The following is an 18,893-nucleotide window of genomic DNA, read 5'->3' as shown; positions in this document are numbered from 1 at the left end:
CTCTCATCCTTGTGTTGTTGTTTTTGTGAGGTGGTTTGGTGATTAGGCGAGCCTCAGGCCCTAATCATCATTCACCCTTGTGTCACCTCTACAATCCATAAAGATCTTTGGATTACTTAGTTACTTGGTCTGGACCACCTTGTAGCCTTCTTTTGTCTTTGTTCAGATCCAAGGGCATGAATCACACAATTTTGACTCAATTTCTTTTAAGGAAATGACGCCAAATGTTTACTGCTATATTCAATAAATTACATATGTGAAATAACAATAAAGATGGTTGTAGTACAAGATACATGAGAAAAATTATCTTTACTCCCTCATGAGTTTATTATTAAGAAGAGCCGAGATGGTAGGTCAAGGATTACATTTCTTTCAAATACACCATCCTACCTTCCTTGATGATGCATAACTTTTTTGAAGGACCCAACAATTGCCAATACGAACACAAATATCAAGCAACCAACACTTACAACTACCCAAGTGTGCCATCTAACTTAATACAGATAGGTAACACATTGCTAGATAGCCAATTATTAAATATAACAATAGGCATTATATGCTCGCTACACTCGACTGTTATTAGAAGAGCTTTCTGTACAGATTAGGATAAATTGGATGACTAATCAAAAAAGAGGTTTTGTTCTTTGGCAAATGGCTATGTTATGACTGTTTTTGTGATTGAACTTTATTAGGATGGGGATTTCTAGGGTCGGGACTTATTTCTTTAGAAATACAAGCCTATCTATGAAGTACTTGCACGTGGGATTTCATTCTTGAAAGGAAATCCCGCGATGTCTTTTATTTGGAAACACATGCATATTCTACACAAAGGATGTTGATGAGTAGCATCAGTCAGATCACTGGAGAGCAACTGTACATGTATGTTCCATACATGTGCATATCATAGCAAACCCGAAAAGCATTTCCCTGATCTTGCACCTGTACTATCATCTAACTAAGGTGAATTCCTTGCGTCTATAGATATATTCAGATTGGACATCATAAAGGTATGTATTCATCTTAATCACTGATGAATAACGATAGTTAGTATCCACTAACTAATCAAGTCCATAAGGACCGGATTAGTTAGTGAATACTAACTATGACAAATCGTGCCTCTTGGAGTTGAAAGATCTTAACTGATCAATGCAACGCTTGAATATATTATATATGCAAGATTGATGAAGGAAGTTAATCATCGAAATCAATTAATGAACTACTTCTCCTTCAGATCGAATAAAGAATAAACATACAGTTCTATACCTCTTGCTACAGCAGATCAATTACTTGATTATGTTACTTACATAGTCACAGAGACACATTACTTGCATATCAGATCGTTCTCCATAACTGCAGATAGATGAATCCTATCAAGCAAAGACATTTGCAGTGACAGTTAATATATAGAAGATTATGCATCGGATCGAACATTTGTATTAGGAGATCGGCTATTTGAATTGAAGATTATAATTGAAATCAAATCTTTGTTGAATCTATACCATCAGCAGAAAGGGTACATATCAGATCATCATATATATACTGGTAAAGTAAAAGTTATACAATCTGACAGAAGCTTAGTTCAATTACAAAGGATCATGGTCTTCTTATATTTTTGAGATGAGTTTCAAATTGTTGGGGGTGGCCATAGATATCTCTTGACCTTAACATGGAAAAGACCTTTTAGTTTATCCTTGGACTTGTGTGGATCTCTACATTTTCAAAACTTGTAATCCTCAAAGTCAGAGGTTTCAAATGGTTTCTATCTTTTGATGTTGAAGGTGTTCACCTTAGATGTAAGAGATACAGCAAATACAATCATCTCATTCATTAAGGTCCTATTTTTTCAAATGAAGACCAAGAATTATAAATGTGAAGTTGAAGGGAATACAAATATTGAAGGTTTAATGAAATCCAAGAAGCAATAGACATGTAGAAAAAAAAATCATAATCATCGTGAACAAAATAATCAACCTCATGTGGATTTTGGCAGTAGTTTTGCCAATCTGAAGAAATTATGTTGTGTTATGTATAAGTCAATTGTAAAAATTATGCAAATTCTGTATCCTTTGAATTAGACTTTTATTTCAGTCCTTGATTGCTGAGAATGGTCTTCTAATAATCTGAATATTGATGAAGTTGTCACCAATATTTCTGATCAGAAAATTATATACTTATGCAATAGATCAGTATGATGATATTGCTTGAATAAATAGACCTAATTGTATAACATGTGTAGAGCACTGAACTTCTCGAATGCCAATACAGTAAGGAATAATCAACCTTTGGTTGAATGGGAGTATCTTTGAAATTAATCACAGGATATAGACACTTAGAGGAGCAGACTGAATTGTTACTGTGTAGCCTCAAACTGCACCGATAACCTCCCTATATATCCTTGCTAAAGGGTATGTCCCTCAAAGGGACATGTCCCTTCCTAAGTTAGCATAACTAATCTTCATATAAGTCGGCGATCTGAAAGATAAACACAATAACATCTAACACACACAATGTATTAGATTAGTTAAGGATTGTCAAGTTACTTCTAGAGAAGTCGCCGGCTCCTAAGGAAAATATACAATCTAATGCCAACCTAATGATATATTAGGGTAAGAAGAAGTACGGTCTGCACTTTCAGACCTGTAGGTTATCTGGTTAAATACACTTAACGCTCCCTCTTAACCCGATAATCCTACAAAGAGATATTATATCTAGCAACACCAATACAGATGAATAAGCAAGAATTAATACTCTATATCTGTCTGACTCTTCTTAGTATGTGGTATCATAGAACACATGATACAAAGTCATATTACTAAACCTGTGATATGACAAATCACTGCTACTAGTGATAATATACAAGATAAATCTGAAGAGTAATTTAATCTCTTCATTTATCCAAGTTGTGATTCATAGAAACTGATATTCCTATATCACAACACGATCTTGAGTTTAAGATCTACTAGAATACAGGATAAACTTGGAGAATACTAAATTTTTTCCTTTATCCAAATTTTGACTCATAGACTTAGCAATGTCAACATCACAATATGATCTAAAACCCATCTAGATCTTACAACATAACTTTATTGTTTAGCACATTATCTAAGAGATCGTCATCTCTCATAATGTCTTTTATACAATTGTTTATTATCTCTGAGATTGTCACCTCTTAAATAATGAAGACAAATAGTGGAGCCCATAACAGTCAATAGCCTAACAAAAATAAAATTATTTTATTAATAATAAACAGTACAAATGGATTACAACTCAACCATACCAAGTCTCCTCCTGAAGTGTTCTATCTTCACTCTAGATAGAGGTTTGGTGAGTATGTTTGCTGTCTATTCTGCAGTGCAAATGTATTCTAATTTTACAAAATTCTTGTCTACCATATCTCTTACATAATGGTAAGGAATTTCAATATGCTTGGACTTGTCATGAAAAACTAGATTCATTGAAAGCGTGATGGAACTTTGATTATCACAATGAATAATCGTAGGATTCATGGCTTGCCCAAATAATCCTACAAGTAACTTCCTTAGCTAGACTGCTTCTCGAGAGGCCATCGCTGCTGCAATGTGTTTGACTTTCGTGGAGCTCTGAGCTATTGAAAACTGCTTTGTGCATATCCAAGATATCATCTCTGATCTTAAACTGAAACAACATCCTGAAGTAATTTTTTTGTCTTTAACACTTCCACCCCAATCTGAATCAGTGAATCCATGTAAGTCTAAGCAAACTTTCTCATATTTGAGTTTAAAATTAAGAGTGTCTTGTAAGTATCTCATAATGTGTTTAACCGCAACTAGGTGAATCTCCTTTGGTTTACACATAAACTGACTTAAGGCATTAACTGCATAGCAAATATCCGATCTTGTATTTACTAAATGCATAAGGGACCCAATCATCTGTCTATAGAGAGTAGAATCTATGGAAGGTGATTTTGCTATTGCTTCTTTAAATTTATGTACATTAGTCTCCATTGGAGGAAACATAGGTTTGCAATTCCACATTCCAAATCTCTTCAAAATGTTTGATTTATACTTCTCTTGATTAAGTATGATACTGTCAGAATTTTGTTGTACTTCTAGTCCTGGGAAGTAATAAAGGAGTCCCAAATCTTTCATCTCGAATTGTCTAGTTAGATATTTCTTACACTGATCTATGAGATTATCATCACCTGTTATTAGTAAATCATCAACATACGGTATCATAATTACCATATCATCTTTATCTCTTTTATAATATAAATTGGGATTGGCTTCATTCTTGGAGAATCTTAAGCCAGCAAGATACTTATCAATTCTTTCATACCAGGCCCTGGGAGCCTGTTTAAGCCCATAGAGAGCTTTTTTGAGCCTGCAAACAAAAGTGTTAGGATCATGAGTTTCAAATCCTTCAGGTTGCTCCAAATGTACTTCTTCTGTAATCTTTTCATTTAGGAATGTTGTTTTTACATCCATTTGATGTACTTTCCATCCCTTTGATGCTACAATTGCTATGACTGTTCTTACGGAGGTATATCTGGCAATAGGAGCAAAGGTTTCTTCATAATCAATCCCTTCCTTCTGAGAAAATCCTCTGGCTACAAATCTAGCTTTATACTTTTCAATGCTACCATCAACAACATGCTTTATTTTAAATATTCACTTGGAAGAGACAACATATTTTCCTTTAGGTCTTGGAACAATTTCCCAAACATCATTTTCATAATAGATTGGTATTCTTATGTCATAGCTTCTTTCCAGGTTGTATGTTTAATAGCATCAGAAGGATTGGTTGGTTTTGATTTGGATAAATCACTCATGTTTGCTGTATAATTAAAGAATCTTTTGGGTCTTTTACTCTCGTTGACTGTTTCGGAAGGTGCAACAAGGTCTTGAGCTGCCTCGACTATTTTAATAGCTCAAAGTGGTCTTTTCTTTGAATTTTGATTTTCTTCAAGATTCATATTTTGAATTTCATCTTCAATTTTTTCTAAGTTCTCCCTCTGGGACCTAGATTCACTATTTCTTTTAGAACTAGATAAAGGAGAAGGTCTTCAGAACTTAGGGCTCTTTTGAATGTAAGATTTTCAAAGATTACATCTCTACTAAGTTCAATATTTTTCTATCCAGGTATGAAAATCCTATATGCCTTAGATGTTTCACTATACCTTACAAAAATACCTTTCTTCCCAGAGGGTTCTAACTTGGTTCTCTTTTCTTTTGGAACATGGATATATATAGGGCATCCAAAAATCCTAAGATGACTTATATTAGGTTTGACCTTAGTAAATACTTCTTCAAGAATTTTATCTCTAAGGTAAGAATGTGGGCCTCTGTTTTGAATATATAGAATAGTACAAGAGGCTTCTACCCAAAGATAATATTCTAGATTTTGATCAAAAATTATGGCTCTAGTAGCTTCTATAATTGTCCTATTCTTTCTTTTTGCTACCTCGTTTTGTTTTGGATTATAAGGAACAATGTACTCCCTCTTAATCCCTGATTCCTTACAAAACCTTTTAAACAAGTTTGAGGTATATTGTCCTCCGTTATCAATTCTAAGGGTTTTAATTTTATGCCCTAAAAAGTTTTCAGTTATTGTTTTGAATTCTTTAAATCTTTGTAGGATTTCTTCTGATTCTTTGCATTTTAAAAAGTAAATCCATGTTTTCCTAGAGAAGTCATCTATGAACGAGATATAATACCAGAATCCTCCAAGAGAAGGAACATACATAGGTCCAAATCAATCTGAATGAATTAATTCTAGTACATTATTTGTTTTTCTAGTACTATCATGAAAAGGACTTCTGGTGTTCTTACCTAGAGCACACCCTTTGTAAATGCTTGAGTGGTCTTTATTTAGTTTGGGCAATCCAATAACCATCTTCTCCATAGTTGATAAAGTTTTGAAATTTAGATGCCCTAATCTTCTGTGCCATATTTCATTTATATCTGCAGCTTCATGAACTAAGGCTTGAATAGATCGACTAGATTTTGTATTCAATTCATACAAATATCCTTTTCTCTGATCAATTAACTTTGCTTTCTTGATGGAGTTCTTTGCCCAAGTTAATACTTTGCCATCCACGAATGCAACATTATGCCCATCATCTTCAAGTGCTGTAATTGAGATTAGATTTCTTTTAATTCTTGGTACGTATAGTACACCTTTGAGAAGAAGAGTATTTCCTGATTTTAGTTTCAAAGTGCCATTTTTAGTTCCTTCAACGGAGTGTGCTGAATTATCACCATTGGTAACTTCACCGTTAACCTTCTCTGATAAAGAGTCTAGTGTTTCTTTGTATCCTGTTATATGTCTAGAAGACCCACTATCAATTACCCATGCTTTATTTGAAATTTCATTTGATAGTGAGGAATACAAAACACGGTTTTCAGGATCATAAGTATCTTCTTCCCTAATAACATTTGTACAGTTTGCTTGTTGTTTAGAATTTTTAGGACAATCAAATCTGTAGTGTTCAAATTTTTCACATTTGAAACACTTTATTTTAGATAGATATTTTTTGGGTTTCCCATTCTTTTGATTTTCTTTTTTCTTTTTGAAATGCTTCTTCTTGCCTTTATAGGAATTTGTATTAAGAACATGAAGTTCTGCATCTTCAGTTTTTGGTTTCCCTCCTTTGTTTAGTTTTTTGGATTCCTTTTGAAGACAATCGTTCTTAAGTCTATTGAAGTTCAAAAGATTATCTCTGGCACTTAGTCCTTGTGCAAATGTCTCCCATGAATCTGGCAATCCTTCTATAGCCATTAGTGTTAATTCTGTGTCACTAATAGTGGTTTCTATACTTGATAGTTCGTCTCTAATGTCGGCAACCCTTAGGAAGTAAGAATTTATCGATTCTCCTTTCTTTATCTGAATGTGATTTAGTTGCATTTTTAGTGCGAGAACCCTAGTTGCATTGTTTACTTCATATGCATTTCGTAATGCATTCATCATATCAAAGGCAGTTTGATGTTTTCTAAGCATAGGTATGATATCATTTTTTACTCCATTTAAAATGATTTGAATGGCTTTTCTATTTGCTCTGCTCCATATAGATTTATGAGGTTCAATTGGTGGTTGTTTGGATGCTTTATCAATGAATTGTCTTATATCATTCTCTTCAAGAATCATCATGACTCTCAATTTCCAGGCCTCAAAGTGTTCTTTCCCATCAAACCTATCCTCGGGTCTGATTGTGTATGCCATTGAAGATAGGAGATAGTTGCTAGATATATATGAGGTCTGATAATTGAATTTTGCAGAGCCTAGGTTCAACTACCAGAGCTTTGATACCATGTAAAAATTTTGCAAATTTTGTATCCTTTGAATCAGACTTTTATTTCAGTCCTTGATTGCTGAGAATGGTCTTCTAATAATCTAAATATTGAGGAAGTTGCCACCTATATTTCTGATCAGAAAATTATATACTTCTGCAATAGATCAGTATGATGATATTGCTTGAATAAATAGACTTAATTGTATAACATGTGTAGAGCACTGAACTTCTCTAATGCCGATACAATAAGGAATAATCAACCTTTGATTGAATGGGAGTATCTTTGAAATCAATCACAGGATATAGATGCTTAGAGGAGCAGATTGAATTGTTACTATGTGTCCTCAAACTGCACCGATAACCTCCCTATATATCCTTGCTAAAGGGTATGTCCCTCAAAGGGACATGTCCCTTCCTAAGTATAACTAATCTTCCTATAAGTCGGGGATCTGAAAGATAAACACAATAACATCTAACTAACAAAATGTGTTAGATTAGTTAAGGATTATCAAGTTACTTCTTGAGAAGTCGCCGGCTCCTAAGGAAAATATACAATCTAATGCCAACCTAATGATATATTAGGGTAAGAAGAAGAAGTACGGTCTGCACTTTCAGACCTGTAGGTTATTTGGTTAAATATACTTAACATCAATATAATGAATATTCTCGGGTAGTTTTAGGGAACCTATGGTTTGCACTCTTAGCCGTCGGGTGTTTTAGATTGTGAATTGGTACTGAGAACAAAACTAGCATTGGATAGACATTACATGGACTGAAAAGTTATATCTCTCTGCCAATTGACTGTGTTATGTGTCCTATATAAATTATTATGTTCTTTGTATTCTGTTTATAGTTCTGTTTTCGTTTAGTATTAAATACATAGCCCAAAATGAGTAAAAGAGGAGGCAGTAAAGGGAACCCAACTTCCTTTGACAAGGCGTGCACAATCAAGAATGCCAGTGAATTATAATTTATTGGGGGATTTGGAAAATCACTTGGAAGATATTATTGGTCCTTTTATAGTCCAAAGCCCTATAAAATATTAAGGGGAAAGTTTTTCTTCATTCTTCTACTTTTCGGGGAAGGAAGTAGGCTTAGCGTATGGTATATTTTGAATTACTAAATGTTATGGACTAAGTTCAGAGATAGAAAGCATTTTGCCGTCACCTTCTTGAAAGAGAAAAGGTGTTTTAGAGACGAACAAATTGGATGTGGCTAGGCACTAGTCTCTTCCAGAAGATAGCTTGGTGGTAACTATGACATCTAGTGATTTTCAATGAAGTTTTTTTCTTCAAAGGTATAGGGACTTAACTCCCCTCCATGAATCCTTTTGTTAGGTTCTATTCGGAGAGTTATTTCTTTGAGTTAGCCCTCCATGAATCCTTTCGTTAGGTGCTATTTGGAGAGTTATTTCTTCGAGTTAGCCCTCCATGAATCCTTTCCTTGAGTGCTATTTGGAGAGTTATTTCAACTTATTTCTTGAGTGTTTCTACAATAAACTGATTTCCATTGGGAGGACATGATTCAACCCCTTCATCAAGTATGCATGTGTAGTCTTGATGCATGCATGAATGTTTTGATTTTCAGCATGTGAGCAACATATTGCTTGCCCTCTAAAATTGCATGTCTCCACTAGCATTTTTCTACATGCTGGATTGCATGCCTTCTAAAAATGCATGTCCTATTAGCATTTTATGCATGCCAGGTTTACAACTAACTTTTTGAGGAAGATGCATCTGTTTCTTTAGTGCTCTGTAATTCCTACACAGAAATATTGCTTAATGTTTTAGCTACCCTCTTCTCTGTGTGTTTGGCTTTTGTCACATGTCACGTTTTGTAATCTTGGTAATTTTTCTCTCCTGATAACAACAATGTTATAACTTCTTTGCTGTTAGCATACTATGTAATGAAGTTGGATACAGGAGTTTTCCATGGAAGAACAAATAAATTAAACTTTTGTTGTAAGATTTGGAGAATGGCAGTGCTCACACATAAGATGGTTGAATCAGTATTTCTGTGCTTCTGACTATATTTTTGCTTTGTTGGGTATGTGTTGTCACATTTATAGAGGCCCTGGGCTTTCTTTATTTTGTTGTCATACAATTTAGCTCTGGAAGCCTTAAATGTTTAACTAATGGGATAAGCCGATTGTAGACATTAATTTGTATTGCGTTATTGTGTAATGGTGACTATTTATTGAACAAGCATGTATTTCATTTTCCCTGATCAGATGTTGCTTTATTGTATTGACTTAATGGCTCCTGCTAGTACATCTTCATACTTAATTGATCTGTGCAGGAGATTTCAGGACATACTACTCCTGATAAAAGTAGGAGAACAGAAAAGAATCAGAAATTTGGGAAGCAGTCAAACAAAAAGAGGCAATCTGATGAAGGACAAGATGATTCTAGTTTTTCGAATGGAAAACAGCAAAAGAAAGTCTCAGCAACAAAGAGAAAAGGGAAGGCAGCTGATTTTGGCCCCCCTGAAGATGATACTTCATCAAAACCATCTGTACGCAAAATGGACAAAAAAGATAAGAAAAATAGAGATTGTGCACAGGCAAATGAAGAGAAGCACTGCAAATACAGTTCTGCTGCAGAAATTGTACCGTTAGAATTAGAATCTCCCACCAAAGAAAGTGCTTTCCAGGAGCAGAAAGAGCAACATGGGGATTCTTCTGTCTCAGCAAAAAGACGTTCATTTAGTAGGTTACCTGCTGCTGCTGTTGAGGTATTCTGCTTTTGTTACTCTGAGATTTATATGCTCAACTGAAATCGACAATTATCCATTTATTTTGTTTATCTTGTTTCAGTTATTCAATTTAATGTTTAGAAGGCATCAGTTTGTTTTCCTAACTTAACAATCATTTTTCAAACTGGTGTCATACGGGGTTTGAAAGTTAACCCCTTCTAACTTAGACAACAAAAGACATGAATACTAATCACAATGCTCATCCAGTCAGCAACACCGCCTTGCCTTCTGCTAACACTTCTAAGCTTTAGAATCATCTGACTATATTGTTTTTGCAAACACAAATGATTCTCTGAATGTATTGCTAAGACCCACCGAGTTCACAGGTGCAAACTCTTCAAATCTTCAATATGCTTCTGAATTTACAGGTCTTAAACAACAGCCACAATGCATTTGTTGGGTGCTTCATCAAGCAGGAGGAAACCTTGGGGCTGTAACAGCATTTGTATTAGAGTGTGTTAAGCAGAACTGATGCCATCAAGAGAATTATTAATGCTTATTTCATTTGTAATAGGGAGGTGTTTTCTATTGATAGTTTCCCAATCTAACACCAGTACTGGGGTATGTCAGGATGCTGGGACGAGTTTTTGGGAGGGGGAGAAAATGGGCCTCCGAGATGGCAGCAAGGGGAGGACAAGGCAGGGAGGGGTGTTGTATGGTATACATATAGAACTTGAAATGCTTGTTATGAAATGATGTTTCAATAGAACATACAAAATTAAAATACTTGAATATAGCGAAATTGCAAGATGAACTAGAACCATTGAACAATCAACATAGTAACATATTACATACCCAATAGTAACATTAAAAAATCAAAACTCGAATAGAAATCCAAGTACCCATCTTAGTGACAACATGGTTGTAGAATGATGGAGGTGGGGATACTTGGGTACGCAAGTACCTGGTGCAGGGACGTCCTGAGGATGGGTACTTTGAGGTTCGGGAGGGGGGTGCAAGTCCCCGTGTTACATTGGAGTTTCCAATTTTCCACAGTATCATGGGTCATTGAGAGCACAAATGATGAAGCATTTGACCCTTGTGACTAGACTCAGATTTGCCTCAGATATGGCATGCAAATTCTTGATGCAGACTTGAACTCAACCCAATGTATGAAAATCTTAGTTGTTGATTCACGTTAGGGAATGGATTTGGGTTCGAGAATCCCTTTCATGGATTTGTGAATTTTTTTTCCCATTATGATTCATAAGGATTCGTAAGTCTATATATATGCATTATTTATTTAAAAAAACAAGAGAAATATATGTAATCCTAAAACTAAATCATATCAATCTATGAATCTATGATGAGGGACTATTCATCGATGTCAAATATCAAAGATAAACATTAGGATTTGTCATTCAAAGGGAAAATCAAAATCATGATATTGAATTCACAAAACTACTTAGACTTAAATAATGTTTGAAATATGATTTGGTAATCATGAAAGTGTTCTCAGTCATCAGATGGATTGTCTAAGAAATATGAATCATTGGGATCTTTAGTGGCTGGAAGTAATTCATCCTCCTCATTTTTCTAACCATAACTGGTTCCACAAGCAGTAGAGGGTGTTGTGTCATCTTTTTCATCTATATCAAGCAGAGTGTCTCTAGTAAGATCCTCAATTGTCATATCCAAGTCAACAGACTCGAGTGCCACATCCTAAAGCTTCTCTGCAAATTGTTGTGACAAACACGAAGTTGTTTGCTTTTTTGGAGCCCAATCAATAATGCTTCACTGAGTGGATAAAGGAGTATGTACTCTGATTCCACTTAGCGATAAAAGAGCTAGCAACCTAGAGAGAAATCTAACAAAATCAAGTGTTGTAATATACATAGCAAGTGGCAAAAAAACCACTTAAAATTTAAAATTAAAACTTACTCGTGATAGGATCTTTATTGCAAGAGGTTGGAGGTACACATTATTTTTCCCATGGAGGTTTCACCATGTAATACCATCTATTTTGTTTTGATCATTCACACCAATAGGATCTGCATCTTTTCTTGAAATGAATAACCCAAACTCTTTCCTAACATTGGTCCTCACCTCTGCATTAGTGAAGATCCTATTGAATGCCCTCTTATACCCATTAGCAACCTCAACGTCTCTATAAGGTGCCACTCTATGCGGAATAGCAAGTACTTATGGGCTATAATACATGAGGGAAAGAGCATAAGCTAGGAGATGCAAAGGAGTAGTCATCTTGTTCCAACGGTGAAGAACAATTGCTTCTACCTTTTTGTATAAGTTGTTCGTAGGGTCACTCTCTCTCTCTCTCTCTCTCTCTCTCTCTCTCTCTCTCTCCTTTGAATGATCTAGGCTATGAATAGTAAATGATGTTCACGTAAGTTGTCTTGATCTAAGTTATATAAATTAAAACTTTTAAAATTTAGCTATATTTTAATAGTAATAAACTTGGATAGAGGATTGTACTATAACTTACCACTTCGACTTTCTCCAACATGGTGTCCATTGCATCATAGATGCCCCCCAAGCATGGCTGATCTGTGTAGGCAAACCTAAGCATAGACATGATAGGATTGGTGAATTCTAATACGTATTCCACCTGAGTCCACCAATTATCATCCAATATCACTGCCTTGACCTTTTGGGTCCTTGTTGTAATTGATTGTTTTCAAATGCCCCATTGTTTGCTAATCCCCATTTGTGACAATCTTTCCTTTACCCTCACAAGTCATCTAAGGACAATTGTGCATGTGCAAAGTGGGTTTCAGCTACTTAAAAACACGTTAATAGTAAGTTAACAACACATTTAATTATGTAAAACATGACATAAATTCATATTTCATAAATGAAACTAAATAAATTAAATTTTAAAATTTACTTTCAATAACTCCAATTTGGAGAAAGTTCTGAAAATTGCTTGTGATAGAGGGTGGTTTGTCGCGAACATTTGAATCTCCTCACCCTCCTCATATATTTGCTTCACCCAATCTATTTGGTTGCGAATGGCTTGCATCACCAACATTTTGTCACGAGCATTTGAATCTCCTCACCCTCATATATTTGCTTCCCCCAATCTATTTGGTTGCCAATGGCTTGCATTGTCCATAATAACTTCGACAACATTATCAATACCCAGTGCCTCTACCAATGCACTTGCAGCCCTGCAAACTTTTGCATTGTCCATAATAAGTTTGACAACATTATCACTACCCATTGCCTCTATGGAATCAATGAGAATGTGAGTAATAAATTCAGAATCTTTTAGTTGCTCCTCACAATCAACCACCTACAAAAACATTGCTTCTTTGGGGGACAGAGGATGGTTTTTGCAATCTTTTCATCTATCTGAGACAATAGACACCCGTCTTAACCCAAGAATCTCTTATAGATTTGAGTTGAGTCTCTACATTTTTTCTCTCATTATCCAATAAGTTGGTGCACACCTTTTCATATCTAGGGTCATGGTAACTAGAAGATGCACTATTTTATTGCTACTACCATCTCCCTCTAATAAGGTGGTCCAACTAAGTGAAATGGAACACCATTTGCATTGGTATTGTTCAACTTTTTCATCAGCTTTATCTCTCAAGTTTCAACTCATCTTGAAAAGCCTTATAATGGGCCTCTCTTGCAAGTGTTGTGATTCCTGTACATCATCATCCTCCCTAGAAAGAATAGGCATGAAACGATGTCTAGAGGCTTGGTGAGTGGGTGGTATTATTGATTTTTCCCACTAGCAAAACTTTGTTTCCCTTTTGAAACTGTTTTAGTAATATTTTCTTGTTCTTTTAAAAATACTACTATTTGCCCAAGTGCCAACCCTTTCCTATTAGGCCCCTCACACATATTAATCCCTCTAGCCCAGGGCCCAAGAAATGAAGTCTGACTCTAGATTAGGAGCTTGTATATTTTCCTAGACAAAAATTACGTTTCCAAATGAACCCCCACCTCCACTACAATGTGCAATTCTTGTAGTGTGTCTCCATAAAGGAGACCTTTTATAAATTTTAGATTGTTGAGATCCCTCCCCATCCACTAATATTTGACTGCTCATTGTTGCACTTGCAACTTATTAAAAAAAGAATACTTCAAAACTTATAGAGAACATGGAATAAATTTGAAACTTTAGAAAAACTTGAAACGATGAAGAAAATGCTAAAGAAAATTGTTCAAATGCATACCTTCAATACTCAAATCTGCCTTTAGGAATGAATTTATCACTCAAATATGCTTATTCAAACATTCGAATGTGTGATTATACACCTCAATATATGTATATTTGATCCTCAATATTAATTTATTTCTTTCATGATCCTTTGATTAGTACCAATGCATATTCTCCTTATTCCCCTTTGACATCTCATTTGCAATCTCTACATATGTGCCTTTACAACTAAGAGTCACACTTTTTTGAATATAAGTTACAATTAGGAGACATACATTCCTAATTCTTGGTTAATAATACGAGTGCAAGCTGATTTAGAGCTAATGATCACTATGTAAATTGACAGTGCTAAGACTTTTAACTGTTACATTGAAAACCTATTCATTTGTGGTTCTTCATCACTATTTAGTAGAAGTGGCCAATCATTGCTAATAGTTAGATTTAGATAAAACTGCTGCCAAACCATTTGATGTCAACTATCTCTAGCATTGATGATTCAATAATCACCTTTCTCATAACAATCACCGACTATAATATTATTCATCCTATAGTTGCTTATCGATGGTTGTTTCTGGTTGTTGGTAATTGAATGGCTTAATCATTTGTTCTTGTATTCAATTAATGGCTTTGTAGTTACATGCTTCTGCATTAAATATTGGACGCTGATTCTTATTTTTATGAGTAGCAGTGCCTAACTACTTATCACGGGCTCCCTTTAACAACTTATTCTTGCTCTAGTATTTGCCACATCACATACTATGCATTTTTCTACGAGCTTACTGATCAGATTAGTTGTCATTTTTGCTGATGCTATCTTCTTAATGCTATCTAAATATTGTCTGGTGTTTAGGCTTTCTTTACGTTGAACATTGATATAGGCTGTTGCATGCCGGTTTGATATTGGGGTCACTGTTCTCCTCTTACACATACTTACTGAGTGTTTGGGCTGACCAACATATCATAATGTAGGTAATGTTGTATTGATTGGTTCTAAGGCTATTAATGCTTGTCTTTCATTTTTTAATATATGTCAACAGATATATTTTAGTCTCTTCATGCATGATATGTTTTTTTGTGATTGCAAATTTATTTCGTATAGAAGCTTTAAAAAACTGAAGTTGCATTATCATATATTTATTTACATATTTTTTAAAATTGTATTATTGTCATTATTTATTTTCAAATTTATTTTAGAATGGAAATATCACATTTTATTTTTCTTTTGTATCTTTTTTCTCTTTTATTTCTATTATTTTTAGTGTTTTCTATTTTTCTTCCTTTATTTATTTAGATGTTTGTTTTTAATTTTTAGGATTGTAAATTATTCTTTTTTTCTTATTGTTTCTTTTTCGATTTTATTTCATAAATTCTTTCATATTATCTATAGTTGAGGTTATATATATGTATATATGTATGCATTTATGTAAGTAATTTAGTTTTTTACATTTTAATATATATTTTGAACTTTTTAATCATTATTCTTTATATTTTTATATACATTAAATGTGTGAATTTTTTATGTTTTTTTTTCTTTTCCATTTCCCTTGGCCCTTTATACCTCCCCTCTGCTTTTGCTTTGATTTTTCAATCGACTCTTTTCCTTTTGTTTGTCCTCTTTTGGTAGCCATCATTATATTGTGTTCTCTTGTTAGAGTCTTGAGTTTCTTGGCAATGAATCATGTCGTTTGATTCAAAACGTTGAACAAAAAAATGTACAATAAATTCCACAAGCTTCCTATTTCAGCATTATGGATTGTAAACCACGTCTACAAACTAAAAATGACTAGGACTTGTAGCCATAGTTTACAAACTTGGAGAATATCTGCAAAAACCTGACAGCATTGAAAGTACCAAAAATTCAAATTTCTTAAAGAAACATTTTTTTAAGAAAAACTCAATTACGAAACATATTAGATTAAAAATTTAACATTTCAAGAAAGAAAGTGTGAAAAATGTATATGACCCTGTAATTATTTTTATCTGAAATTTGCCTGCTTTTGTACAAACTTGCCCAACAAAAAAGAAGTTTAAAACACACTACTCACTAACTTGGAGACTATGTTACTCGGGGACATGTTTCTAGCTCTAAGCCTTGAGTTTTGAAAACCGTCCCCGTTTCGGGGACTTGGGGATGGCCAGAAATGTTTCCAAGCCATCCCCACCCAAGCAAGAAAATTGGACACTTGTCCTCGAAACTTTGGAAACGTCAACACGTTTCCAGATGGTGTTGACCATTCCTGAGACTTTGTAGCCACTTCCCATCCGTCCTGGGGACTGCTTGAAGTTTCCAATTTTAAAATAAAATTCAACTTCAAAAAAAATTTAATAAATGGTGATTTTTTGCCTATTTGCTGGCCCCACATTAAAATAATAAAATATGTTAATATAACTCATGTTGAAATATATTTTTTTGGAAGCCATTACAAACTTAGCATCCAACTATGACTGAAAATTAAAATTTCAACTTTGTTCAACAAACCAGACTCGAAAAATATTGTAAATCAGACTTCTATTTGATATTCATATTGCAGACCTGGAAATGATTGCTGCTGGGTTGAGGAATACTTAGATTGTTTTCAGCTTTGATAATGTTCTGATAGCAGCAATTATTGCTCAAAAATAAATTGTTGTAGTTGATTAGTGCCCAAACAAGATGGTTGCTACCCGTCTAGGAAGATTTGGCACAACAAATTCGGTTTTCCTCCAAAACCCACAAGAAAGGGCTCTAAAGTCTAATCTATGGCATATTGATTCTCTCATTTGATGTCATCCTATGTTCCAATTCTTAGACAATGTGTAATGTCCCCATCTTTTTAGCATATCAGTGGAATTCTTAGCCTTTACATTCTCCGAAGGCTAAGTGGAGAATTGGAGAAATTGATTAAATTAATTTCTTATAAAGTCCTCCAAAAAAGAAAAAAGAAACAGTAAAAGAAGAAAAAAAAGAGGTGATCTTATATTTAATTAATTTAATTTATTGGAGAATGCATTAATTATTGGAAGGGGGAAGTTTCTAGTGATTTTATTTTTTAGAAGCACAATTAATTATTGTATTGCAAGAGAAAAGCTTCTAGCAAGTGCATTAATTATTGGAAGGGGGAAACTTCTAGAGGATGCAATTATTAAATATTTTATTTAATTATTGTATTGCAAGAGAAAAGCTTCTAGCAAGTGCATTAATTATTGGAAGGGGGAAACTTCTAGAGAATGTAATTATTAAATATTTAATTTCTTTCTACGAGGGTCAAGGAAAAGTATAAATAGAGGTGAGAGCGTCATTGTTTATTATCCGATTTTGTGAATTGCATTTGATATCAAGTTCGGAGAAGAAACTAAGGTTTCTGATTTCAGTTAGCCATTGGAGAACGACAACTCTTCAGTGTTGCAACCATTTGAGGTGGTGAAATATCCATTGGATTTGGTATTTGGGAGAGCTTCAATTCAGGAGTTCTACTTTGTGCTTAAATTGGAGGATAGATTTTGATTGCTACAGTATGCAAGCACGATGCTGCGCTACAGTGTCTTTGTTTGATTCATTTCCACTCTCGGGCATCACTATTGTCATTGTACTCATCAGCATATGATTTGGCTGTGATAATTCAGAATCAAAATTGTTTTGCATCTCATTTCCATGTATTTGCACAAATAATACCAAAAGAATAGCATTTGAATATTAGTTCCTTATTACATTGGTATCAGAACTTGCTTGCAAAGTGTTTGAGGAAATGTCAAACAACTAAAGTATAAAGATTTTTGGTGTTTGAAGAAGTATAACCTATTGGGGTTAGTACAGTGGTATCAGAGCTTGCTTGCAAAGTGTTTGACGAAATGTCAAACAACTAAAGGACAAAGATTTTTGGTGTTTGAAGAAGTATAACTTGTTGGGGTTATTACAGTGGTATTAGAGCGGTTTCCTGCCAGCCTGTCAGGGTTTATGCGGCCACCATTCAATTTAGCAAAAGGGCCCTATTTACATAGGGAACCAGCACAACTTAGAACATGGCTAATAGACATTCTAAAAGTCCACCCAGAATTATGAGAGATGATGAGGCTTTACAGCGTCAGGATAGGCTTCTACGGTCAATAGAGGCAAGTACACAGGCAATGATGGCTATGATGCAACATTTGATTGACAGAAGAAATAATCATAATAATGACCAGGATGACAGGAGCATAGCAGGATCACAACATAGGACTCGGTCTGGGACTGCTGATAGACCCACACATCCTACATTCAGAGAAGAAACCCTAGCACTCACACTTACTGCTATGGTAACAAATATTGCAGATGAACTTTGACAAGCGAGGAATGAGTGGAATTTATTACTAGCATATGTACAAGATGGATGGACATTTGACAAGTACCTGAACTACACAGCTGCCAGGCAGATAAACACAGTGAGTTGCAACAGGTCACCAACAAGTTGGCATTACCCACATTTGATGGCAGTCATAAGGTGGATACTTTCCTATCTTTGAAGACTATGACATAATTTGAAGCACTCAGGTATGCCACTTTACACTTAGATGGGGCAGCTCATGATTGGTGGACTCATGGCATGATCACATTGCAACACAATCAGATAACCACTTATCAGGAGTTCATGGATAGATTGATAGAAAGGTTTGATAAAAAGGATCCTGAAGTTTATTTTCGGGAGTTAGCCCAGTTGAGACAGTTAGGAGGCTTAGAACAATTTATCAATGACTTCCAGAAGCTTGCAGTAATGGTGCCTGACA

General features: G+C 34.6%; 1 protein-coding gene across 2 annotated transcripts in view; it reads left to right on the top strand.

The window, feature by feature from the left end:
- LOC149565716 (uncharacterized) overlaps positions 1-18,893 on the top strand; it is a 161,821-nt gene that overhangs the window by 125,537 nt on the left and 17,391 nt on the right. For both annotated transcript variants that reach the window (XM_089819207.1, XM_089819208.1), the window contains one exon: positions 9,566-10,000. In XM_089819207.1, the coding sequence (XP_089675333.1) occupies positions 9,566-10,000 (435 nt within the window). The remainder of the gene's footprint in view (positions 1-9,565; positions 10,001-18,893) is intronic.

This window comes from Cupressus sempervirens, chromosome 3 (genome assembly GCF_028749045.1).
Source record: "Cupressus sempervirens isolate cs-2001-9-10 chromosome 3, ASM2874904v1, whole genome shotgun sequence".
NCBI classification, from domain to species: Eukaryota; Viridiplantae; Streptophyta; class Pinopsida; order Cupressales; family Cupressaceae; genus Cupressus; species Cupressus sempervirens.
The sequence above is the reverse complement of the archived record's forward strand: the minus strand, read 5'-3'. Positions and strand labels throughout refer to the sequence as shown.